Source organism: Scyliorhinus canicula, chromosome 14 (assembly GCF_902713615.1).
Source record: "Scyliorhinus canicula chromosome 14, sScyCan1.1, whole genome shotgun sequence".
Classification (NCBI taxonomy): domain Eukaryota; kingdom Metazoa; phylum Chordata; class Chondrichthyes; order Carcharhiniformes; family Scyliorhinidae; genus Scyliorhinus; species Scyliorhinus canicula.
The window spans coordinates 56,111,320-56,137,064 of record NC_052159.1 but is presented as its reverse complement, the minus strand read 5'-3'; the positions used below and the strand labels follow the sequence as shown (position 1 = coordinate 56,137,064).

General features: G+C 49.0%; 1 protein-coding gene across 2 annotated transcripts in view; it reads right to left on the bottom strand.

Moving 5' to 3' along the window:
* Positions 1 to 22,076, bottom strand: part of cryl1 (crystallin, lambda 1) — a 160,540-nt gene extending 138,464 nt beyond the window's left edge. Inside the window, exons 1-3 of one of the 2 annotated variants that reach the window (XM_038818230.1) lie at positions 21,804 to 22,076; positions 21,327 to 21,665; positions 21,093 to 21,200 (exon numbers count right to left, since the gene is read on the bottom strand). In XM_038818230.1, the coding sequence (XP_038674158.1) occupies positions 21,093 to 21,200; positions 21,327 to 21,367 (149 nt within the window). In that variant the 5' untranslated portion in view covers positions 21,368 to 21,665; positions 21,804 to 22,076. The remainder of the gene's footprint in view (positions 1 to 21,092; positions 21,201 to 21,326; positions 21,666 to 21,803) is intronic. The other variant, XM_038818229.1, reaches the window with a different exon arrangement.
* Between the last annotated feature and the right edge of the window lie 3,669 nt (positions 22,077 to 25,745).

The following is a 25,745-nucleotide window of genomic DNA, read 5'->3' as shown; positions in this document are numbered from 1 at the left end:
AGCTGGACATCAATGGAGTGATAGCCTTTGGTGGCTGTGTTATGGTACCCTGACACCATTAGATGTGCAGTCAATGAAAACCTGAACACAAAAGGTGGTAGGTCATCGCAGCAAGTCTGCTTGATGCAATAATGCAATATTGATTGTGATATTCAGCTGGTCCCTTGCAGTAGTGCAAAATGATCCAGTAGTGAAAAAATGAAAGGCTATACTGACTGGCGGAGAATGCCAGTCAGTCCAGTAGGCAACAGTTCCTGTTGCAGGAGGTTGCTGGTTTCAGCAGCCTGCTGAAGTACAACTTCCTCCTACACTGCTCCTCAGATATGGGCCACGGGTATGGTCCACTACGAGCAGGCCCTTTCATCTTTTTACTTCAAAAGCCCAGATAATAATGGCAATTGATGAAGCCGCTGCTGTTTCTCATCTTCTCATGCCTCTTGATCCAGAACAGAAAGCAAAATCTGCCCTGTATAACATAAGCTTATTGAGGGGGATAATAATAATCTACATTGTCACAAGTAGGCTTACATTAACACTGCAATGAAGTTACTGTGAAAAGCCCCTAGTCGCCACATTCCGGCGCCTGTTCGGCTACACTGATGGAGAATTCAGAGTGTCCCAATCGCCTAACAGCACATCTTTCGGGACTTGTGGGAGGAAACCAGAGCGCCCAGAGGAAACCCACGCAGACACGGAGAATGTGCAGACTCCACAGACAGTGACCCAAGCCAGGAATTGAACCTGGGACCCTGGAGCTATGAAGCAACAGTGCTACCCCAGTGTGCTATCATGGATAACCGTAGACCATTGAGGATTTTTTTTTAAAACACTATCTGTATACTGGTAAATTGTACCAAATGAGGCAGCAAAAAGATCCGTTTTGACAGATGCTTTGAGAGTACCTACATAAATACCGTCAAAATTGTCTGGGAAAATCAGGAAATGCTAAGGTACGCTGCATGCAAACCTATATTGGCGGGCAAATCAAGAAGCAAAAAAAAAATGAAACAGAATGAATATCAAATTTTCAACGTTATTCCTAATTCCTGTAGATGGATGAATAAATTCACTATGCCACATTTCTGACTCGTTATTATTCTGAAATCAGTGCTTGCTTGTTGAGAACTGGTATAAGATACCAATTAAAAATACAGTTTAGTAAATATAGGAAGTTGCTGTATAGGTATTTAAGATGAGAGTTTTAGGCATGATCTATTTGAGTATATGAGATTAGGTTGTAACTAAATGTTTGGCAGCAAGATGGCACAGGAGAGCTGGGGCGGCATTCTCCCCTACCCGGCGTGACGGAGGGTGCCGGTGTAGGGGAGTAGCGCCAACCACTCAGGGGTCGGACCTCCCCAAAGGTGGGGAATTCTCCCCACCTTTGGGGGCCAGCCCCGCGCCGGAGCGGTTGGCACCAGAAGACCGGCGCAAAAAAACGGCGCCCCCGGCAGCGGGGCTGGCCGAAAGGCTTTCGCCGGTCCGCGCATGCGACGTCAATGCCGGCGTATGGGCGATGTGGGGTTCTCTTCCGCTTCCGCCATGGCGGACGCGGAGGAAAATAGTGCACCCAGGGCACTGGCCCGGAGTCTGAGCGGGGGGCCCCCGATTGCGTGCCAGGCCACCTTGGGGGCACCCCCCCCCGGGGTTCGATCGCACCCCGCCCCCCCAGGACCCCGGGGGCTTGCTCGCGCCGCTGATCCCGCCGTTCCAGAGGTGGTTCAAACCTCGGCGGCGGGAGAGGCCTCCCAGCGGCGGGACTTCGGCCCAATTGGGCCGGAGAATCACCGCAGGGGCCTCTCCGATCAGAGTGGCGAGAATCCACCGCCGCGGGGGCTAGGAGCAGCCTTTCATAAATCTCGGCCGCCGGGCATTGCGCTGGTGTCAAGGCGGCGCGCCGAGAATCACGCGGCCGGCGGCGCCTAATGACGTCAGCCGCGCATGCGCAGGTAGGCCGGCTCCAACCCGCGCATGCGCGGTTGCCGTCTTCCCCTCCGCTGCCCCGCAGGACGTGGTGGCTTGACCTTGCGGGGCGGCTGAGGGGAAAGAGTGCGTCTCTTGGAGACGCCGGCCCGACAATCGGTGGGCACCGATTGCGGGCCTGTCCCCTCCCGAGCACGGCCGTGGCGCTCAATCCCCTCTCCGCCCCCCACAGGCCCCATACTCACCTTTTGCGCCATGTTCACGCCGGCAGAGACCAGGTGTGGACAGGTCGGGAACGTCAGGCCGCTCGGCCCATCAGGGCCGGAGAATCGCGGGTCGCCGTGAAAAACGGCGACCCGCGATACTCAGAGAGGCGTGTCGCAAAACGCGACACGCCATTTTGGGGGTGGGAGAATCGCAGGGGTGCCAGAGCGGCTCTCCCGCGATTCTCCCACCCGGCCTGGGCAGCGGAGAATCGCGCCCTATGTGGGCCAGGAGGATCCGAAGTTTCCCATCAGTCCCTCAAGGAACCTCCACTTTGCAAATCACTGTTTCTCTTCCCACAAACACCTCCCAATCCACAAACTGCCCCTCCGCCCCCAATCTTCTCCACACTCACCACCACAATATGCCCCTTCGCCCCAATCCTCTCCACACTCACCACACAATGCTCAATGTTTTTCTTCTAATCTTTTCGCCAAGTTGCAACATCTGACCTCCTAGCCCCACTCTTGTATGCTGACACTGTCCTTCAAAAGTCCCAGACTGCAGCCTCCTTTAAAGCTTTACCTTCCTTCACTGCAAAAAATAACTTGGAAGTACTGCGCTTTGAAAATGTCCTTTAAAATTGAGTAATCTGATGAATTATATACACCTCAATCATTTTAGTCTAAAGCCACTGGTCATGTAAAGTGCTGTTTTTTTCCTTTGGGTACCTTTTCTAGAACCAAAACTGCTGATCTACAGTTGTTTCAACATAACCCCACAGATGTTTGCTGACTAAACGGACTTCATTATGTTATGGCAGCCACTACTGACAAAAGACAATTTCATGCTGAAATGCCAATTAATTTAGAATCCAAAATAGAACAGTGAATATGAATTTTTTTTTTTAAATTTGTTTTTATTCAAAATTTTTACAAAATTTTACAAACCACTGCAGAAGAGATTGTTCAGGTCCAGGCTGCGGCAGGGGAGCTGGTGGTGGCACCTGAGCAGGTAAACAAGGCTTTTGAGGAGATTTATAAATAGTGGTATAGGTCGGAGCCTCCAGGGGACAAGTCAGATATGAGGGTATTTTTATTGGGGGGGTAGAAGTGTCCTAGAGCAGGTGAGGGCAGGGCTGGAAGAGCCAGTGGGGATTGAGGAGGTCCGGTGGAGATAGGAAAGATGCAAATGGGCAAGGCACCGGCGCCAGTGGAGTTTAGGTTTTTGGACAGGCTGGCGCCACTGTGGGTGGAGATACTTGAGGATGCTGTGGCTAAGGGGATGCTCCCGGAAACAATGGGACAGGCATCCATTTTGTTGTTACTGAAAAAGGATAAAGACTCGATGGAATAATGAAAATGAAAATCGCTTATTGTCACAAGTAGGCTTCAAATGAAGTTACTGTGAAAAGCCCCTAGTCGCCCACATGCCAGCGTCTGTTCGGGGACGCTGGTACGGGAATTGAATCCACGCTGCTGACTGCATTGGTCTGCTTTAAAAGTCAGCTATTTAGCCCTGTGCTAAACCAGCCCCAGTATGGGTCATTTGGTCAATATCTCTGCTGAATGTGGATGCCATGATTCTTGCCAAGGTGTTGGCACAGAGGTTAGAAGAATATCTCCCCAGGTGATTGGGGAAGACCAGGCAGGGCTTGTAAAGGATAGGCAGTTGTCCTCGAATATGCAGCGTTTGTTAAATGTGGTGCTCTCTCCAGCAGAAGGGAGGGAACCAGTGGTGGTGGTGCTAGATGCAGAGAAGGCTTTTGACTATGTAGAGTCTAGTAATTTGCTTGCGGTGTTGGAGAAGTTTCGGATTGGACCTAAGTTTGTGGTGTGGGTCAAATTGTTATACAGAGAAACAAAGGTTAGTGTGCACTCGAATGTGGTGAATTTGGGTTATTTTTGATTACATAGGGGAATGAGGCAGGGGTGTCCCATGCTAACCCTTCCTGTTTGCACAGGCAATTGAGCCCTTGGCCATTGCATTGAGGTGCTTGAATAAGTGGAAGGGAATAGTGGGGGGCAGGGGGGGGGGACACAGTTTTCCCTTCTCAATGCCTTCTGGTCATTTTGCCTGAAACATTTTTTTTACAGGGGTCGAACGGTTGATTTTGTCGTTTGTATGGGGAGGTATGGTGGCGTTGAAAGAGGTTAAGGCCAAGGGAGAAGGAGCTGAGGTTGAGCCGGACAAGGGGTTGCAGCAGGAGGTGATGCAGAGGGTGAATGCCTCATTTGCGAGACTGGGGTTGATACAGTTAAAAGTGGTACACAGAGCGCATCTGACAAAGTCGAAGATGAGCCGATTGTTTGAGGGGGTGGAGGACATTTGCAAACGGTATGGGAGGGGTCCAGCCAGTCATATGCATTTGCTCTGGTCATACCCGAAGACGGAGAAAGTCTAGAGGTCGTTTTGCAGTACACCCTGTGCTGGATTCTCCGTTAGCTGCGCCGAAATCAGGAAACACAATCAGGCAGAGAATAGCTTCCGATGCCGAAATCGAGCCAGACACCGGTTTAATGCCAAATCAATTTCTCCGGCCCCCTAAAAACAATGAAATCGCAGCGCCTGTCACACAGCCGGAAAGTACTGGAGGCATATCATCAGCGGTCCTAACGACCGATTCTCTAGGACTTCCGCAATTCAGGGCCTCAGATGGGCCGAATGCCCAACGGTGTGTTTCTAATGTGCTATAAAAATTTGTGAACCTGCCGTGCTGGCTACGGCGGCAGAGAGAGGAGGTAGGAAGTGGCGTGGGGTGACTGCGGGCGTACAGCTCGGACACTGGACGTGCTTTCTGCAGGGAGGGGGCCCTGCCAGGGCCGGGGAAGGGGGGGTAGTCCGAACAACTGAGGAGCCCCCCCCCAACAGGACAAGGCCGGTGCCCAGGCACCGACTGCCATTACGGCAGCCATCTTGCTAGCCACCCACCCCGGCCCCTGGGTGCACGCAGTGACAACGGCCGTATGGATTTCCCCCCATCCTACCTTCCCCCCATCACCCCACCCAACCGCAGCCACCCACCGGGAGACCACCCAGGGCTACACCGACGATAGCCCCCAGTGAGGGCAGTGCCATTCGAAGGTGCCCCTGGCAGTAGGGACGGGCACCAGGACCGGGGGCACCAACAGGGCCAGGGTGCGAGGCATTTGTAGTTTGGGCACGCGGGTGCCAACTGGGGCCACCGTGTAGTCCATGGTACCTGGTTGGGTGTATGCGCCTTTCACTCCCTGCAGAAAAAAATGGCTTTTGGTCATCTGTGATGTTGGCCGTCGTGGCGATGAACGCTGTCCTGCATAAAGCCCCGTGGCAGCATGAGTGGGGGCCGTCCAGAGAGGAGGCAGAGGCAGCAGCAGAGGAATGGGCTGCAAAGGGGCAGGTGGCAGCCACTCAGGCTGGAGGGCTGCCCGCTCGACAGGCCGAGGAGAAGGAAGAGGAGGAGGTGCCAAGGAGGCGCCGGATGAGGCCACGCATGTACCACAACCACATGTCCCGTGAGGACCTTCCGGACCGGGCATGCAGAAGGAGACTGCGGTTGAGCAGGGAGCTGGCACACCTGGCACCACATGGTATGGGGGAGGACACTGCTACCGGAGGCTGTCACGGTGACGGTAGCGTTGAACCTTTACGCGAAGGGGTCGTTCCAGTCGCCGAGTGGGGACCTGTCCGGCATCTCCCCGGTATCGGCACACAGGTGCATCCGCACGTCACTGACGCCCTGTATGCCCAGGTGGAGCGGTACATCGACTACCCTGTGGACCGCGCCCACCTGCGTGCCGTGCAATGGGGTTCGTTGCTGTCACTGGGATGCCCCGGGTCCAGGGGGTGATCGATGGCATGCATGTCGCTCTACGACGGATAACAGGTCGCTGTTCACAAACAGGAAGGGCTACCATTCGTGAACATTCAGGTAATGTGCAATCATCAGATGCGCATTATGCACGCCTGCGCCCGGTACCCAGGCAGTGTGCACGATGCATTCATCTTGGCGCACTCGGTGATCCCTGACATGTTTGAGGGGCACCCCCCCCTGGCTGCAGAGCTGGCTGCTGGACGACGGGGTTACCCGTTGTGGTTGTGGCTCCCACACCACTGACCACCGTTATATATACCTGTGGCCCTACGAACTGGGGGCACTGGGTTGGCAGTGACAGCGGGTCTGGACCATGGGATGGAGGATGATGACAGCCCGCTCTACGATGAGCTCCATGCTCCACATCGTTTGACAATGTCTGACTCATGTCACAGTAGCATCTTCCACCTGGGTGAACCCTGCATGCGAGCTGCCCAGTCCAACACACGGCCCTGTCGAATCGTTGAGTTGGGATTGCGAGGGACGGTGCTATACGGTCTACCCACTGGGTTTCACTTGTCCCCCAACCCCCACTCCCACTGGCCAGCACTGACCGTCCCACACCCATCAGACAGAGCATCAATACAGGTTTGAACATGTGTTTATTGTGAACAAATAAAGTGAGCCTGTGCCCTAGCCCCTATAACTAAACTCTGCCATGCACCAGTGCCAACTAACTGGTGTCTAACTTTCTGGCCTAATAGGCCCTAACACTACACCTAGGTGGTTCCCCAGACAGTACAGCAAGCGTGGAGCGGACTGCTGTGACTCCTGCCCTGTGACGTTGGCGCACATCTCCTGGGGCGGCCCGGCCTGAATGGGCCCAGCTGCTTCTTGGGCATCCCGGGTGGTGTAGTGCTGCCCTGTTCTGCCCGCTGCCTGTCCACCAGATGCACCAGGGACAGAAGTGGGGGAAGTCCGAGGGGAGTCCGTCCGCAGGGGAGGTAGTTCTGACACCTCCCCTGCGGCCCCAGCACCTCCTCCTCCCTCGGGGTGCTCGATGGCGCCCGGGCTTCTCCATGGGACGGGGGTGCGAGCGGAACCATCCCCTGAGGGCTCCTCTTTCTCCCCCCCACCCCGCCACCTGGTGCTACCCGTACTGGCGACCCTCTCTGGTATCGACAAGGGTCTGAACGTTCGCGGCCATGGAGCACAGGGAGTGGCCCATCTCTGTCTGGGTCTGCACCACATCACTATGCGACTGTGACACCACCCTGAGGGTCTGTGCCACATCAGCCAGTGAGTGGGCTGCGTCCCTCTGGGACTGGGTCACCTTCCTCTGGGACTGAGTCACCTCCCTCTGTGTCTGCGCCATGCTGGCCTACACCTGGGCAATACCGCCTACGTTCTCAGCAATGGCCTGCTGTGACTGTGCCACTCGGAGGAGCGCTGCTACAATCTCCAGGTGGCTCTGGCACATGGTTGCCTGTGAGAGGGCAGCCCTGTTCTGGGCCTCGGCCCCTGTCTGCACAGAATGCCCCAGGTCTTGCACATTCTGACCAATGTCCAACACCATTGCCTCCACCTCGGACGCCACCTGTGCGGTGTCTTCCGACCGTCCGGCCCCTCGGCTGCTCCTATCTCCACCTGCTGTACCGGACCAACTGTGTGGTGCGCACCAGAATAAGTCCCAGGAACCTCTTCACTAATTTGCCCAACCGAGGTGATAGTTTCTGAGATGGTGGAGGGTGTTGGAGATGCTGTGACCCTGGGTCTGAGATGGTGGGGGGTGTTGGAGAAGCTGTGACCCTGGGTCTGAGATGGTGGGGGGTGTTGGAGAAGCTGTGACCCTGGGTCTGAGATGGTGGGGGGAGTTGGAGAAGCTGTGACCCTGGGTGGGGGGTGTTGGAGAAGCTGTGACCCTGGGTCTGAGATGGTGGGGGGTGTTGGAGAAGCTGTGACACTGGGTCTGAGATGGTGGGGGGTGTTGGAGAAGCTGTGACCCTGGGTCTGAGATGGTGGGGGGTGTTGGAGAAGCTGTGACCCTGGGTGGGGGGTGTTGGAGAAGCTGTGACCCTCGGTCTCGGCCAGAGGGCTGGTGGTCAGGCTGTTCTCCCCATCGGTGCTCTGCTGTCCGGGAGGCACCTGCTCTGGCACTGGCTGTGAACGGGAGCCCCCGGATGAGCCGGGCCCATCTCAGGCAGTTCCTTTAAAACACAAGACGCCATGTATGGTTAGACAGCCGGACAAAGGTGAGGCGGGAGTGTGAGGTGGTGAGGGCTGAGGTGAGCAGGTTGGGGTGAGTGTTTGGGGGAGGGTGAGGCAGGTTTGGGGGGGGCACACATTGTGGTAAACCACTGTTACACCTGTATTAGGTGATGTAAGGTAGGACCTGTACTACAGGTTCGCCGGTAGCCCCTGCCTGCTGGTTCGGCCCAGTAGGAGGAGCGTGTCCTCTAGTCAGCAGCCATTTCGCCAGCTGCTGTGGGAGGCCACACATCTTACTGCAATAAAGCCACAGTTGTATCCACCTTAGTCTTTGTACAACTGATTTTGCATCACACATGTGTCATGAAGATCCGCCATTAAGCGGGGGTCTCACTTCGTCGCACACCGCCGATTCCGCCTCGGCGACCTCCCTCTCCTCTGAGCTGCCGACCACGTCCAGTGCCCTCTGCTCAGGCATGGTGAGGGGATACAGGTCTGGTGGTCCCCCTCCAGTCTTCTCCCGCTCCCGGTGGTTGTGCACAACTTTGTTCTGGGGGGTTCCAGAAGGGTCTCCAGCTCAGCGTCACGGAAACATGGCGCTGCTCTCTTTCCAGCCATGTTGGCTGCGATGATGTGTGTGTGTGTGGGGGGTGAAGAATCTCTTGAGTGCGACTGCAGCTGTGCGACAATCACAGAACCGGCGCCATTCCGCGTGCAAAGTGCACCATTTCCCCTGATGCCCGTGCTAGCCCCTTTGGAGTGGCTGAATAGTTTCACCTGTTGCGCTGTTTTTGCCGTTGTGAAACTTTACAGTTTTCACCTCGGCATCAACACTTAGTCTCAGAAAGGGATAATCCAGCCCCCTATCTCTGCAAGCCCCTCCAGCTCGACAGATCCTCTATTATCTACACTTCACCCATTCTCATCTCTCAAGCATCCCTGATTTTAATCGCTCTACATTGAGAGAGCCATTTCTTCAGTTGCTGGGGACCCGAGCTCTGGAATTCCCTCCCTAAACCTGTCTAGTTCTCTTTCCTCCTTTAAGACACTCTTTAAGACCTTTCTCTTTGACCAAGCTTTTATTAATCTAACCTAGGCTGGGTGAGATTTTTTATAATAATACTCCTTTGAATCACCTTGAAACGTTTCACTAGTTTAAAGATGCTTTATAAGTAGAAGCTGTTGTTCATAGCATGATTACGGTTGCTATAAAATAGTAAATTTTCAATCTGTCACAGAAACCTATCACCACCTTTACCAGTGTTTCAATCAAACTGTTAAGAGATCTGCAGCAATCTGTAGGATTTTTTCTATGCCCAGAGGAGTTCATATTCTTGAATTCCAAAGCTTTGGTCCTCAGCAGCTAAAGATATAGCTCTCCATGATGGAGCGATTAAAATCAGGCGGCTAGATTCTCCGATTTGGAGACTATGTCCCCACTCCGGCGTGGGAACAGTTACGCCAAGAAAACGGGCACAAAATGGCCAATGATTCCCTGTTTTGCTGGGGGCTAGCAGGAAGGCAGCGGCCACGCTGTGCCTCATGGCGGATGCCGCTCGCGGACCCGGTCCGTGAAATAGTCCCCCTTTCAGCAGGCTCGTGTGCCCCCCGTCCACCTCACCCCAGTGTTCCCAGCCCCGAATATGTCCAACGCTGCCCGTGGATCGATCCTCCCCCGACTGAGGCGATACTGGACTGAGTCCACAGCCGCCAAGCTGAGTTCCCGACTGGTGCGACCACATGTGTCCCACACCGTCGTGAACTCGGCCGGTCGGGGGCGGAGCATCGGGGGCGGCGGGCGGCAGGCAATGGCCTGAGGCCATGGATACGTGGCGCGGCGTACTCTGCGAGTATGCCACTTTGGAGGGGCGGAGCATCACGGAAGCAGCAATTTCGGCGTCGGTGACCAGAGAATTCAGCCCAGAGTTTATCAAGAGGGGAGAGTGGGAGAAGTGTAGATATTTGAGCAAAATACTGTGAATACAAGAAATCTAAAGCAAAACAGAAAATGCTAGAAATGGTCAGCAGGCTGGCAGCATATGTGGGAAAACAGAAGTAAAGAACATAGAACATACAGTGCAGAAGGAGGCCATTTGGCCAATCGAGTCTCCACTGACCCATCGACCCACTTAAGTCCTCACTTCCACCCTATCCCCATAACCCAATAACCCCTCCTAACCTTTAAATCACTAAGGGCAATTTAGCATGGCCAATCCACCTAACCTGCACGTCTTTGGACTGTGGGAGGAAACCGGAGCACCCGAAGGAAACCCATGCAGATACGGGGAGAACATGTAGACTCCGCACAGACAGTGACCCAGCGGGAAATTGAACCTGGGACCCTGGCTCTGTGAAGCCACAGTGCTATCAACTTGTGCTATTGTGCTGCCCCGCAGTGCTGTCACTGCAGGTGACAACCTTAGTCACCCTGCGGTCTCAATCATATTATACTCATTCATATTAATTTTCACTGTTAATTTGTCTACCTTATTGTGAATGCTCGGTGCATTCATATACAGTGCCTTCAGATTTTATAATATTTTTACACTTTTTGTACTATGGCCCCATTTGCTAACCCGAGTTTCCACTGCCCTCTACTTTTGCTTTCTACTTTTCTGCCTTTCATTTCCATCCTTGTTTCCCCTCTCGTGTCTCTGTTCAGGTTCCCATCCTCCTCCACTCTAATTTAAACCCACCGCACAGCACTAGCAGATAACTGAGTATATTGTTCCTGGTCCTGCTGGGGTGCAGCCCATCCAGCTATTCCCTAGAATAGGTCCCAGTGCCCCAAGAATCTAAATCCTTCCCGACATCACCCTCTCTCCAGCCACAGATATATCTGGTCTATCTCCTAATTCTGTTACCACTAACACATGACAACAGGAGTAATCCTAAGATTCCTACCTTTCAGGTCCTGCTTTTTAATTTATTTCTCAGCTTCCTACAATCTGTTTTCAGAATGTCATCCCTCTTCTTACCTACATCATTGGTACCGACATGTATCACGATCTCTGACTTTCCCGTCTCCCAGAACGTCCTGCAGCCAGTGATGTCTTTGACCCTTTGGCACCAGGGAGGTAACATACCATCCTGGAGTCATGTCTGCAGCCTCAGAAACGTTAACACATCAGGTTGATGACTGAAAATTCATGCCATTCGCAGGATCCATGTTGCCTGCCCAGCTGCAGGAGACTAAAAGCTTAGAGCCCCAAGTGTGTGCAAGGATTGTGTTGTTAGCACGGTTGCCTCACGGCGCTGAGGTCCCAGGTTCGTTCCCGGCTCTGTGTCAGTCTGTGTGGAGTTTGCACATTCTCCCCATGTTTGCGTGGGTTCCGCCCCCACAACCCAAAAGATGGGCAGGAGAGGCGGATTGGCCACGCTAAATTGCCCCTTAATTGGAAAAAATGGATTGGATTCTCATAATAATTTTAAAAAAGGATTGTCTTGGAGTCAAAAAGCCCTCAGCTTGCAGCTCAATCCATGACATCTAACCCTATATAAAGGATATCAACCTTTAAAGAGGGTGTAGAGCAGGGGTGGGCAAACTTTTCCGTGCAAGGGCCACATTCAGAAATTCACAATTTTAAAGGGCCGCATAGTATATTAAGTAAAATAATTAATATTTAAAATAGCCAAAATAAAAAAATTTTAAAGAAAAAAAAGCAATTAATTTTTATTAATTAATATTTTAAAGTAGAAACTTCACATGAAACACATGTTGTGCCGAGCAATGATCACCCTACTCAAGTCAACGTATCCACCCTCTACCAGTAACCCAACAGCCCCCCCCCCATTAACCTTCAAATTAAAAAAAAATTTTTTTTTTAAATAAACAAAAAAAATTTTAATTTTTTTTATGACTTGATCTTGGTGGGCCGCATAAAGACCTTTGGCGGGCCGCAATTTTCCCACCCCTGGTGTAGAGGGAATTTACTAGAATGGAACCAGGGATAAAGGGTTCAGTTACATAGCAAGACTGCAGAAACTGGGGTTGATATCCTTACAGCAGAGGAAGATAAGGGGAGATTTGTCCAAAATAATTAAAGTTTTTGGCAAGAATAACCAAGGAGTAACTGTTTCCAGGAGGAATCCCAATAACCAGATGACAGATTGCAGTTAATTAGCTAATGGAACAGAAGAGACGAGGAATTTTTTTTAAAATTACTTTTGACATAGACATAGCATCTAGTGCAGAAGGAGGCCATTCGGCCCATCTAGTCTGCACCGGCCCTTGGAAAGAGCACGCCACTTAAGCCCACACCTCCGTCCCATACCTGTAACTCAGCAACCCCACCCAACCCCTTTGGTCACTCAGGGCAATTTAGCATGGCCAATCCACCTAACCTGCACGTCCTTGGACTGTGGGAGGAAAACCGGAGTCCCAAGCAGACACGAGGAGAACTTACAGACTCCGCACAACAGTAACTCAAGCTGGCAATCGAACCTGGGACCCTGGAGCTGTGAAGCAACAGTGCTGACCACTGTGCTACCGTGCCACCCACTAAATCAGAGTTACAAAGCCAGAGCTCAGAGTGTGGACAGGGACAAACCCCTAATCCAGCTCCTGCCTACTCCAAAAAAACATTTTTAGGCAGCAAGTCATGAGCTGGAATGCACTGCCTAAAAGAGTGGTGGAAGAATAATAGCAATTCTTCATGACCTATCTTGTGCTTCTTTTACCTTGCACCATCATTCATTTTGTCATTTAATCACATCTGCCTTCCAGCCTTTGGTTCTTATCTCCTGTCCCTCTTTGCTGTAGGGTTGTAAGAATAGCCCCAGAAATTAATGGCCAGTCAGTTTAACATCAGTAGTGAGCAAGCTTCTCTACTACAAATAAATAATTGATGGTGGCAGGGAAGGTGGAGAGAGCAGTTAACAAAGCATATAATATTCTGGGCTTCATTAATAGGGGTATAGGGTACAAGAACAAAAAGGTTACACTGAACTTATACAAGACACTAGTTAGACCTCAGCTAGAATATGGTGTACAGTTTTGGGTGCCACACTATAGGAAGAATGTGAATGTATTGGAGAGAGTGCAGAAAGAGTTCACAAGAATGGTTCCAGGATGAGAAATTTCAGGGGATGAGTAACTTCAGTTATGAGGATAGATTGGAGAGATGGGGACTGTTTTTCTTGGAGCAAAGAAGGCTGGGAGATTTGATAGATATATTCAAAGTCATGAGAGGGTTGGTCAGAGTAGATAGAGAGAAACTGTTCCCACTCCTGAAAGGATCAAGAACAAGAAGGCACAGATAATTTGAAAAAGGAAAATGTGATATATGATATGCCGGGTTTCCTGACTATTTCCAGCATCTCCCCTTTAGGGGACATGGGGCTGGTTTAGCTCACTGGGCTAAATCGCTGGCTTTTAAAGCAGACCAAGCAGGCCAGCAGCACGGCTCGATTCCCGTACCAGCCTCCCAGGACAGGCGCCGGAATGTGGCGACTAGGGGCTTTTCACAGTAACTTCATTGAAGCCTACTCGTGACAATAAGCAATTTTCATTTTCATTTCATTTTCATATCTTCAGAATGGGGCAGGTCACTTCTGTTCCTCAAGCCTGTTTCACCATTTAATTAGATCATGTCTGAGTTGTATCTCAAGTGCTTTTGTTCAGTATCACTCAATACCATTACCTGACAAACAAAAATATATCGATCTCTCACTGGAAATTCCAACTGACCCAGCACCGACAGCCTTTTATGGAGACTGAAGTTCCTGATTTTCACGAAAATAGTGCTTTGGTCACACTCTAAAATGGTCTGTTTCAAAGATTCTGCCCTCTAGTTCTGGATACCCCCATTGCAGGAAATAGTTTCTCTGCATCTACTCCTATTGCATCCCTTTATGGTCATCTTCTAAATGAAAGGGAACACAAGTCACGTAATCTAAACATTTAAGCCTTGACATCATTCTGGTGTGTGCCCTAAAGTTCAATATATAATTCCTGAGGATCATTGCCCAAAACTGAATGCAATATACAAATAGTGTTTCTCTGTCCCGCCGCACCAGATTCTCCATTTGTCGGGACTCTCTGTTTCGTCGGCTGGTCAATGGCGTTTCCCATTGTGGGGCAGTCCCACACTGTCGGGAAACCCCCGGGCTGCTGGCAAAACGGAGAAACCCGACAGTGGAAAATTCAGTCTAGGGTCTGACCAAGGAAAGCATAATTGCTTCACGTTTGAATTTAATTCCTTTGACATGAAGGCCAACATTCCTTTAAATTTTTTGGATTATTGGATTTTGTTGGATTTATGTTTGCTTTTCAAAGGTTTCTGAAGGCATTAATGTTTCCTGAGACACAAATCATAGTGCACAGTATAAATAAGGATGTAGCCACTTAGCTGCTTGGTTACAAGTTGTTTGTAAAACAGGAAACAAAGGACTAGGACTTGTGAGTGTTGATAGGGTTTGGGAAAGCTTGCACTGGTTTATACCAGATTGATTTTTGTTCCTGTGATGCAATTTCTTTCTATTCTTGACATTGACTTGTTGCTGGCAAGGGTGGCATTTATTAATCGTTCTTGTGACATTCTTGTTGTTATACAGATTAACTTGGATAACTATACTAGCCAGATACAGCCAGTTTGCGGCGATATAGTTACCTGTACCAAGGTGAATTTATCTAGGAATAGGAAGTCCAGAAATCAGAGATAGCGTCTCTACAAACAGGGATTCATATCTGACATCTCAGAAGATCAACACCAAGGGGAAGCAACATGTCTGTTCATAGGGGTTTCCAAGGACAATATCATTTACATTCTGGAAACATTGCTAAATTCCAGCACATAGCCTTTAACCTTGTGACTATCTAAAGCTCTTAATTTGGCATTTAAGGAGTCTAATCCAAATTAATTTCACAATTTTATATCAATCTCAGTGGCTGATCGCAGTAAATTTTATAATCAGCAAGCAGTTGATGCTAAATTATTGTGGCATAACTTAACTGCTTTTTAACCTGCTTGTGAACATAGAACATACAGTGCAGAAGGAGGCCATTTGCCCCATCGAGTCTGCACCGACCCACTTAAGCCCTCACTTCCAACCTATCCCCGTAACCCAATAACCCCTCCTATCTTAATTAATTATTCCTTTCTACTGATTACCTCCCTACTCAATGTTTAAGTGCTGCTATCTGTGCTCCTAAGGTTAACAATTGTTAGTTTATAAGACACGAGACCTACGAGGTCAGACTAATTGGCCTCCCCGTGAATCATGTTGAATATGAGCTTCCCTGCTGACGGGAATGGGAGCCAAGCAGAGTAGGCCTGGCTGGGACCTGAAGTGTATTGTGTAAATAGTTACTTCACAATAAAAGTCAGTTTCTTTACAACTCTCTTGTGGACAACCCTGTTGCCACTAAACCGGTGACAAGGATAAAAGGAGCTACAGACAGCGCTGCTAATTGTTAGATCCTCGGTCATCTCTACTCGTACCACTGGTTTGCAGTCATTTCAAAATGCCGCTCTTTGGGACACTTGATGTGTTCAATGCAAGGGTAAAAGATTGGATGCATTTACTTTTTTAGAGCTAACGCTATAAGCGGTGATGAGCGCCAGACAGTGATACCGTTGATCGCCTGTGGAGCGCCCACCTTTAGCGTGCTAAAATGCCTAACGTACCCTGCATTCCCGGACTCCAAAGTAATTTGACGAACTGGTATTGCTAGTGATGAACCACTACGACCTCAAGCCGTCGGTCTTCGTGCAGCAGTGCCATTTCAACACGGCTGAAAGAATCCCAGGAGAGTCTGTAACTGAGTTTTTGACGTGTTTGAGGAAACTAGCTGAATTTTGAGTATGCTACTGGACTGATTAGTTTGTCGTGTGATCAATATGGCGACTCGACAGTAACTCACCATGTCACTGATGGACCCGAAATGCTGTAGAAATCTCCCTTTTGACAGAGCGCAGAAAAGGGAGTGCAGGAGGTTCAAGGGATGGAGGTGGCAGATACCACCTCCCGGTGAACAACATCCCCAAAATGGGAACCCCACTCTGGACAGCACCGAGGTCAGGCCCGATTGTCTAGGGCCAAGGCAGCCTGCAGGATCCGTACCCCGAATCCTTAGAGGAAGGCCCCAGATGATGCATGCAGCCAGAGAAGCTGCAGGAGAAGAAATCGCAGGACAAACAGCAAACCCGCCACTCCATCCGAGGTAGGCGTCAACCCGCACTTATCGCTTGGAACAACCCACTGACGAATGCATGCAGTGACCTGCGTCGTGACACCTAAAGTGGCCCCCATTAGGATCACCATTCAAGTAAATATTCATTCTCTTGAAGGAATTGGACATGGGAGCCACCGTCTGGGTTATTGGCAAACAAGATTAAGTCAGGAGTACAATGGCTGAGTTTTTAAAATGTTTTATTTTTATAAATTTCGAGCACCCAATTCATTTTTTCCAATTGAGGGGCAATTTTAATGTGGCCAATCCACCTACCCTGCACATCTTTGGGCTGTGGGGACGAAACCCACGCAAACACGGGGAGAATTTGCAAACTCTACACAGGCAGTGAGTGACCAATAGCTGGGATTGAACCTGGGACCTTGGCGCCGTGAGGCAGCAGTGCTAACCACTGCGCCACCGTGCTGCGCTACAACAGCTGAGTTTATGAGATTCGGAGACAAGACTGGCCACATATGCGAGAGAGCCGCTTGCCATAGTGAGGAGAACAATGACCCCGGTGATCTACAGGCAGCAGTCTGTGAGGCTACCGCCAGTTGTAGTGAAAGGACATGGCCCTAGCTTACTAGGCCGCGACTTGATTGGCAGCCAATTTTCTAGGTGGGCTCTGGTGGCCTTTACGTGTTATTGGGGAAATACTCCGAAGTTATCCAAACCGAGATTGCGAAAATCAAGGGAGCCATGGCTAAAATTCATGTAGACCTTGAGGGACAGCCAAAATACTTTCAAGCCCACCCATTTTTCTACGCATTCCTAGCCAAGGTTGAAGCAGAGCTTGGGCCATTAGAGGACCATGGGATCATCAGGCCGGTTAAATTTGTCGGCTGGGCAAAACTGGTAGTCCCCGTCCTTAAACCAGATAAAACTGTTTGACTTTGTGGTGATTATAAATTGACAGAGAATAGATCCAGATTGTCAGATACCAGATGCCGTGGATTGAAGATTTGTATGCGGAATTGGCTGGAAGTCACTCATTCACAAAACTCAACATGAGCCACACATACCTCCAACTGAATCAAGACAATATGTGGCCATAAATAACCACAGGGCCTGTATGAGTATACTAGACTGCCTTTCAGAGTGTTGTCGGTTTGTGCCATTTTCCAACATGTTATGGAAAACATTCTGTGGGGCCTACCCCGTGTGGCAGTTTATTTGGATGATGTATTGGCCATGGGCACGATTGAGCGGAAACACTCGAGTAGCTCGGACGATGTGCTATGCGCTTTTCACAGTCGGGCGCAGCCTCAAAGGAGAGAAGTGTGTTTTTTATGCCAGAGAGGTTGTCTACCTGGGGTACCACATAGACCGGGAGAGCCTCCACCCTATAGAAGAAAAAGCTTCACATCATTCAACAAGCCGCAACGCCGGAAAACACAACCGAGATGTGTTAATTTCTCGGGAGTTGTGAACTACTATGGCAAATTCATCCCAGGCCTAGCAACCATGCTATTCCCCCTTGCACAGCCTGCTAAAAAAAAACCAGGAATGGGATTGGGAGCACCACAGGAAGAGGCATTTTCTCGAGTAAAACAGCAGCAGACTACATCCGGCCTGCTGGCGCACTATAATCCCGCCAAACCGCTGATAGTCATGTACAATACCTCACCATACGGCATTGGTCCCGGGTTATCACATCAAATGGACGATTGTGGAGACCAGCCGACAGCATTTGCCTCCAGAACGCTGGTTGCGCAACTCTGTGCAAATTGAGAAAGAAGGTCTGGCCGTAGTCTTAGCCGTCAAGATGTTCCATCAGTACATAAATGGACGTCGCTTTAAGATCTTGACGGACTACAAACCGTTGCTGGGACTCTTCAAGGAGGCCAAGGCCATCCTGCCTATAGCAGCCAGAATCCAGACATGGGCCCTCTTATTGGCTGCGTATGAGCACCGACTGGGGACTCAAATCGCAAACACTGATGTGTTCCGTAGACTTCCACTGCTGACTCGACCACCGACCCCTCCCCCAGCGCAATGAAGTGTAGCCACATTGAACTTCATGAATATGTTGCCTGTCCAGGTGGCCCAAATACATGAGTGGACACAGAAAGATCCTGGGCGGGATTCTCCAATCCTGCGACAGAGTGTCCACGCCATCATAAACGCCGTCGCGTTTCACGACGGCGTGAACGGGCCGCTCCCATGCCTAATTCTGGCCCCTACAGGGGGCCAACAGGGCGCTGGAGTGCTTCGCGCCACTCCAGCTGCAGATCCCAGTGCGAACTATGCACCGCGGATCTGCGCATGCGCAGTTATGCCGGCGCCAATGAGGACATGCGCAGTGGCACCTGCGCCAACGCGCATGCGCAGTGGCCTCCTTTAACGCGCCGGCCCCAACGCTGCATGGCGCAGGACTACAGGGGCCGGCGCGTAGGAAAGGAGGCCCCCAGCCACAGAGGCCGGCCCGCCGATCGGTGGGCCCCCGATTGCGTGCCAGGCCACATCGGAGGCCCCCCCGCCCTGGGGTCGGAAACCCCTCGCTCCCCCAAAGGCCACCACCCGACCCTTACACGCCAAGGTCCCGCCGGCCCACAGCAGGTTAGAACGGCGTTGGTGGGACTTAGCTCTTTTCTTACGGCCGCTCGGCCCATCTGGGCCGGTGAATCATGTGGGGGGCCGCGTGGAGTGGCCCGCGACCAGCACCGCGCCAACCACGCTGGCGCCAATTCTCTGCTCTGCGGAGAATCGCGTGCCGGCGTCGGGATGGGCTTGGCGCAATACACGCGACCCATTGCCGATTCTCCAACCTGGCGCAGGGTCGGAAATTCCCGCCCCCTTCTTTGTCCAAAGTCCACCATATAGTACTGTATGGGGGTCAGCATCGGAAACTGCCCAGCAAGTTAAAGGCCTTTTCCACATGATGACACGACCGCAGTGGGTCAGATCACAAACAATGGTGAGTCAGAGTACAGGAGGGAGATAGAGAACCTAGTGGCATGGTGTAATCACAACAATCTCTCCCTCAATGTCAGCAAAACTAAGGAGCTGGTCATTGACTTCAGGAAGTTAAGTGTCATACACCGCTGCTGCATCAATGGTTCTGAGGTGGAGATGATTGACAGCTTCAAATTCCTTGGTGTGCACATCACCCACAATCTGTCCTGGTCCACCCACGTCAATGCTACGACCAAGACAGTGCCTATATTTCCTAAGGAAATTCAGAGTGTCCACATTGACTCTTACAAATTTTTACAGATGCACCACAGAAAGCATCCTATCTGGCTGCATCACAGCCTGATATGGCAACTGCTTAGCCCAAGACCATAATAAACTATAGAGAGTTGTGAACACAGCCCAGTCCATCTCCCATCCTTTAACTCTATCTACAGAGGAAAGTGGGCAGAATAATCAAAGACCCCTCCCAGCCGCCGGGTTATTCTCTTTTCCAACCTCTTCCATCGAGCAGAAGATACAAAAGTTTGTGAATGCGCACTAACTGGTTCAAAAAAATTAGGGTTAGGATTAGGGTTAGCTGTTCAATAACAACTTCTTCCTCGCTGTTACCAGCCTCCTCAATGACCCTCTTATGGATTGATCTGATCTCTCTACACATCTTCTCTATTGTTGTAGCACTTTATTCCGTATGCTGTACCCGCTGTCTATGTATTTGCATTGTGTACTTATCTTATGTCCTATTTTTTTTTCATGCATGGAACAATCTGCCTGGACTGTACGCAGAACAAATCTTTTCACTGTACCTCAGTTCATGTGACAATAAATCTAAATTTAGACATCAAACTTGCCTCAGCCTTGCGTTCCCAGATGTTGGCGGGTAAATACGCCACAGTCAAGAACAGCAAGGTGTTGCCTATACAGGCGTACGCTGATCAGACAGTTCATACCAGGAGACACAATCTATGTCAGGAACTTCGGCAATGGCACCAAGTGGGTTCCAAAAACGATAGTTCGACAGAGGAGGCCATTTTCATAGCAGGTTCGGCCACAGAACCGAGAAATAAAGAAGTATCTCATCCATCTCCGTAACAGGCCAGTAGCAGCAAAACTCGTCCGGAACAGCCTGCTTCTATTTGGACAGCCCCAGCACCAATGAAGGTGTTGCCCTGAGGGGGCAGAAATGAGGGAGACCCAGGCATCAGACATTTCTGACAGCGAATAGACCAAGAGGTACAGCCACTAGTGGTGGTTCAGACACAATGATCAGCAAGGAAGCACCGTTTGCAGTAAGCTTCCCCGCTGAGGGGTCCCATCAGCAGAGCAATGGTTAGCACTGTTGTTTTACAATTCCCGGTTTGAGTCACTGTCTGTGCGGAGTCTGCACATTCTCCCTGTGTCTGCATGGGTTTCCTCTGGGTGCTCAGGTTTCCTCCCACAAGTCCCAAAAGTGCTTGTTAGGTGAATTGGACATTCAGAATTCTCAGTGTACCCAAACAGGCGCCGGAGTGTGGTGACTAGGGAACTTTCACACTAACTTCATTGCAGTGTTAATTAAGCCTACTTGTGAATAAAGATTACGATAGTGTTCAGCCCAAATGGGAGCCAAAGCAGAACAGTCCTGGCCACGACCTAAAGTGTATTGTGATTAATATTCAAGTCAAGGCATCGATCCCAGTGATTTAGCTAAGTTTTGGGAGCTATCTTTTCTTCTTTTCCGTCTCCCTGAAGCTTGTGCGTTAGAAATTCTCCATCTTTAGTCGATTTAAAACAAAACTAAACACTTGTATATCACAAACACAGGTGACAGTCCAAGAATGAAAGTAAATCGGGAGAACTGTTATTGTGAATTTGATACTTTCCATCATACTTTACCTTATATTTTCAATTGCACGGGTAACTTGTTGTTCAACTGTATCGTAAAGAGTGATTCTGTACCCTGCGCTTGCAAACAACATGGCCCAGCTCTGTCCAATGAGTCCACTGGCAAAATACAATATTTAAAAAAAGTATCGCATTACTCGAATTGCAGCTTTACAAAACAATGGACCAAATATCATCTAAACGAACGACACATGCACCCACTATAACTTTTGACAAAACAATTACCTTCCCACGATTAAAATGTTGCCCTTCTTGCGGTCCGTCATGATTCCTTTTGCTTAAACTCAGGCAAGTTCTCCAAGCTGGGCGCGCGGCCTCTGGAGTTCGCTCTTCCAGGGGAGGGTCCAAATATCCTCACAAAGCACCAGCGTGCACGCTCATTGGCTCGGCACATACAATCCATGCAGCGCCAGGCTGTCAGCAGTGTCAGCCACACAGTAAAACACAATGTAGTCACAATCCAAAATGTTTATTCACCTGGTAGCAATGTCGTGTCACAAACTCGAAAATATCAATGTTCTGTGTTTTCCCTCTCCAGATGGTTCAAATTCTACATAGGTGCACCTATGGTGAAAAGCAATACAATAATATACATTTATACATTTTTCACTATTATGATCAAAATACTTTCGACGTGCTGTCGCTGTTTTAATGTAGCAAATAGACCAGCACGGACTCAGACAGCAATATTTATAAATATACCAGATTAGTAGGGTGGCCAGACGTCCGGTTTTTCGCCGGTCCGGCACTGTCAGGTTCAAGGTGAGTTTTGTATTTTGACCCTTCGTCTGCTCAGCTCAGCAAAGCATCTGCAGGGAGCCATTTCTTTCCCGTCTCCAGCAGCTATATTATGACAAGCATTTTTGCTTCCTGCCCGGAGCAATATCAACTGCAGTGTTCTTGGAACTGGAGGTTCAGGAACTGGATAAGGAGGTTTGGACAATTTCTTCAAATTCATGGATAACATTTACATGACAGGTGACTTACGGAAGGCTATGAGGCTTGGCAGGACTTTGATCATTTCGAAAAATGGACGATTATTCCAGAGGTCATCATGGAGTTTCTTATATAAATGGAGTTTAACTGACTATATACCAGATTACAGCGATTCCACTCAGAAATTTATAATCATACTTGCCTTTAAATTATTGGAGTGTGTTAAGATATCAAACATGGATAGGTTCTTGGTTTTAACTGAAGTTAGATTCAAAGAGAGAAAAATGCTTTTGGATCATATGTCCAAAGCCTTAAAAAAATATTGGAAAGCATTAATTTACAATCGCTTTTACTGTACAAATGGGCTCTTCAACAGTGACACCAAAGCTGGAGGATACAATGCTAGCAGCATTTTGAGACCATTCGAATATAAGGCCCAAATCTCAGTATCAAAGAAGAATTACAAACAAAAAGGACGAGGACAAAGCCCCCTTTTGAGTCCTATAACAGACAGTGGGACTTTGGCAATTTTGAAGGAGGACGAACCCCAAACATAACCAAGGGGTGGTCAACAAGTGTTTCAAGCGACTCTACGTATCATCATTGAATAGCCCAAAAAAATTTTAAAACAGCGTTTTGACATGGAAGGTACAGAAGGTAAAGAGGATGATATGACCAATCAGAAGGAATCGTATTAGTCACCAGAAACGTCAATCCAGTAATGAGTATTTACAAAGAAAATGTAAAAAGTCTCAATGGTTCAGTCACAGACTAAAGCAAATTATTGTGTTAAGTACTTTTTAATTGGGAACATCTATTAATGAATGTAGGAAATCCAATGTATTTGCATAGGAACAATGTTTTCTCTGTGAAAATTAAGGACTTTGTCTGTGGTGGTTTATGTATTTTGAGCCAGACGCTGATATGGCAGAAAATTATACATCAATCTACCTGTATCTTATTAAAAATTATGAAGTTAAGTCTGTATGCATTTCATCAATATAAACCTTACATCCTATCACACTTTGTCAGTTTTTAATTGTAAATTTCTGTCCACATTTAATGTTGAAAACTGCTGTGTCAAATGTTATGATTGTAACTAGTGACTGTTGGCATACAATAGCTCTGTGAGCCAAGTATGCCCATTGCCGCTTGGTCACCATTGTTTTTTTAAAATATTTTTATTCTCCTTTTTCACATTTTCTTCCAAATTTACACCCACCAACAAACAATAAACAGTAACGAGTACATTGTCAATACCCTTATCAACAACAACAATCCCATCCTCCCAAAAAACTCCCAAACAACAGCCCGCATGTTAACATAAACAAAAAACAAGAAGGAATCAGGAAACACCCATAGTCACCATTAACACATAGAGTCCCCCTCCCCCCAACCCTCCCAAACCCCCACAATGTTCGATGTAATCCAATTCTTGAAAGTACATAATGAATAACGCCCATGAATTGTAGAACCCTTCCATCCTTCCCCTCAGTTCAAACTTAACCTTCTCAAGAGTTAAGAATTCCAGCTGATAACCCCACCACGCCAAGGCACAGGGTGGAGAGGCTGATCTCCATCCCAACAGGATCCGCCTTCGGACGATCAATGAGGCGAAGGCTATAACATCTGCCCCCGCACCCGTTTCCAACCTTGGCTGGTCTGATACCCTGAATATGGCCTCCCGAGAGCCGGGGTCTAGTTTCACATGCACCACTTTAGAGATTACTCTTAAAAACCTCCTTCCACTAATCCTCCAGCTTTGGACAGGACCAAATGATATGAACGTGGTTTGAGCCCCCCCCCCCCCCACCCTCGTAATGTTCAAACATATTTTCTACCCCCTCAAAGAGCCAGCTCATCCTTGCCCTTGTGAGGTGTGCTCCAGATACCACCTTCAACTGTATCAGCCCCAACCTCGCACACAAGGTGGAGGGATTCACTCTCCGGTGCATCTCACACCAGAACCCCTCCTCCATACCCTCTCCCAACTCTTCCTCCAACTTTGCTTTGATCCCTTCCAGGTGTGCCTTCTCCTCCCCCAAAATAGCCCCGTAAACCACGGACATTACCCATTCTCCAGTCCCCCTGTCGTCAGCACCTCCTCCAGCAATGCAGAGGTTGGCTCCACCGGGATGTTCTGTATCTCCTGCCTTGGAAAGTCTCGAACCAGCATGTAGCTAAACATTTCCCCCGCTCCAGCCCACATTTGTCACCATTGTTTTTATTTGTAACTATTTTATTTCTTCTGAGCTATATTAATTTAACATCTAACTTTAAAGGCTTTTGTGTTTGCATCCTTTAACTTAATATTTCTTATGTACTTTTCTTTGTCTCCCACCTTTGCCTTCTCAGTGCTTCACTCTAGTAATGCAGCACACACTAATTTCTCTGCGCTGCCTTGTCTTCCATTATTGTGTTCCAATAGCTCAGATCCCACTATTCTTATGTTGAGATTGCTCCGACTCATAAAAAGCTATTGCTGCCAACCTGTCAACTGAATGCATTCTGGGCCACACTGCTCTCCAGTCAGTTTCTGGACCATTCCTTGGATAATGGGCTACTACTTTCTCTCCTGATTACCCAGTTTATCAATTTATGGTGCTTTAATTTTTGTCCTTAACCCTCTCAACTTTCATTTTCGGATTGCAGAATCAATGGAATCCAGTAATTGTAGCTAATAATGTGTGGCTATTTTTCTAACTTAGCTGGCACATTAAAAATAATGTGTGGGCAAGTCAAATTCACTGAATAATTAATCAATCAGCCATTGTATTTCACATGGTGAGTCAAAACCAAGTATAGTCTTCAAGTCATGCAGGAGTAGGGGTTAGGGGGTTAATTGGACCAGGGTCCCTAGAGGTAAGAATTTTAATGATATTGGGAAACAAAAATGGACAATTGTTACATTGTACATATGAGGACTCAAGGCAAAATGTGGTACTGTATCAAGATCATGCACTGTTAGAGAATAAGGAGATAACTTGGTCAAGGATGAGAAAGATACCGGACCCCACAAGGATGTGTGCTCAGTCCTCTACTGTACTCCTATACACACAATACTGTGTGGCAAGATTTAACTCCAACGCAATCTATAAGTTTGCGGATGATACGACTGTGGTGGGTCGTATCTTAAACCACGACAAATCAGACTACAGAAGGGAGATAAATCACTTGGTTGTATGGTGTACCGAAAACCAGCTCCCTCTAAATGTCGGAAAGGAGCTGATCATCGACTTCAGGAAACATAGCACGCCAGACACTTGTCGGCATGATGGCTCCGAAGTGGAGATGGTCGACAGCTTTATGTTCCTGGGGGTCACCATCACCAACAATCTGTCCTGGTCCACTCACATTGATGCAAATGTCAAGAAAGCCCAACAACATCTTTACTTCCTGCAGAAGCTATAGAAATTCGGGATGTCTGCATTGACTCTCACAAACGCCTACAGATGTGCCATAGAGAGCATCCTATCCAGCTGCATCACAGCTTGGTATGGCAACTGTTCGGCCCAACTCTTCATAAGCTTAACTTCACCAGACTAGTGGAACAGATGGAGGAGGAATTTAAAAGGTGGGAATGGTGCCGCTATCGCTGGCGGGCAGAGTGCAATCCGTCAAAATGACGGTTCTCCCGAGGTTCTTGTTCCTCTTTCAGTGCTTGCCCATCTTTATCCCTCGGGCCTTTTTTAAAAGGGTGACCAGCAG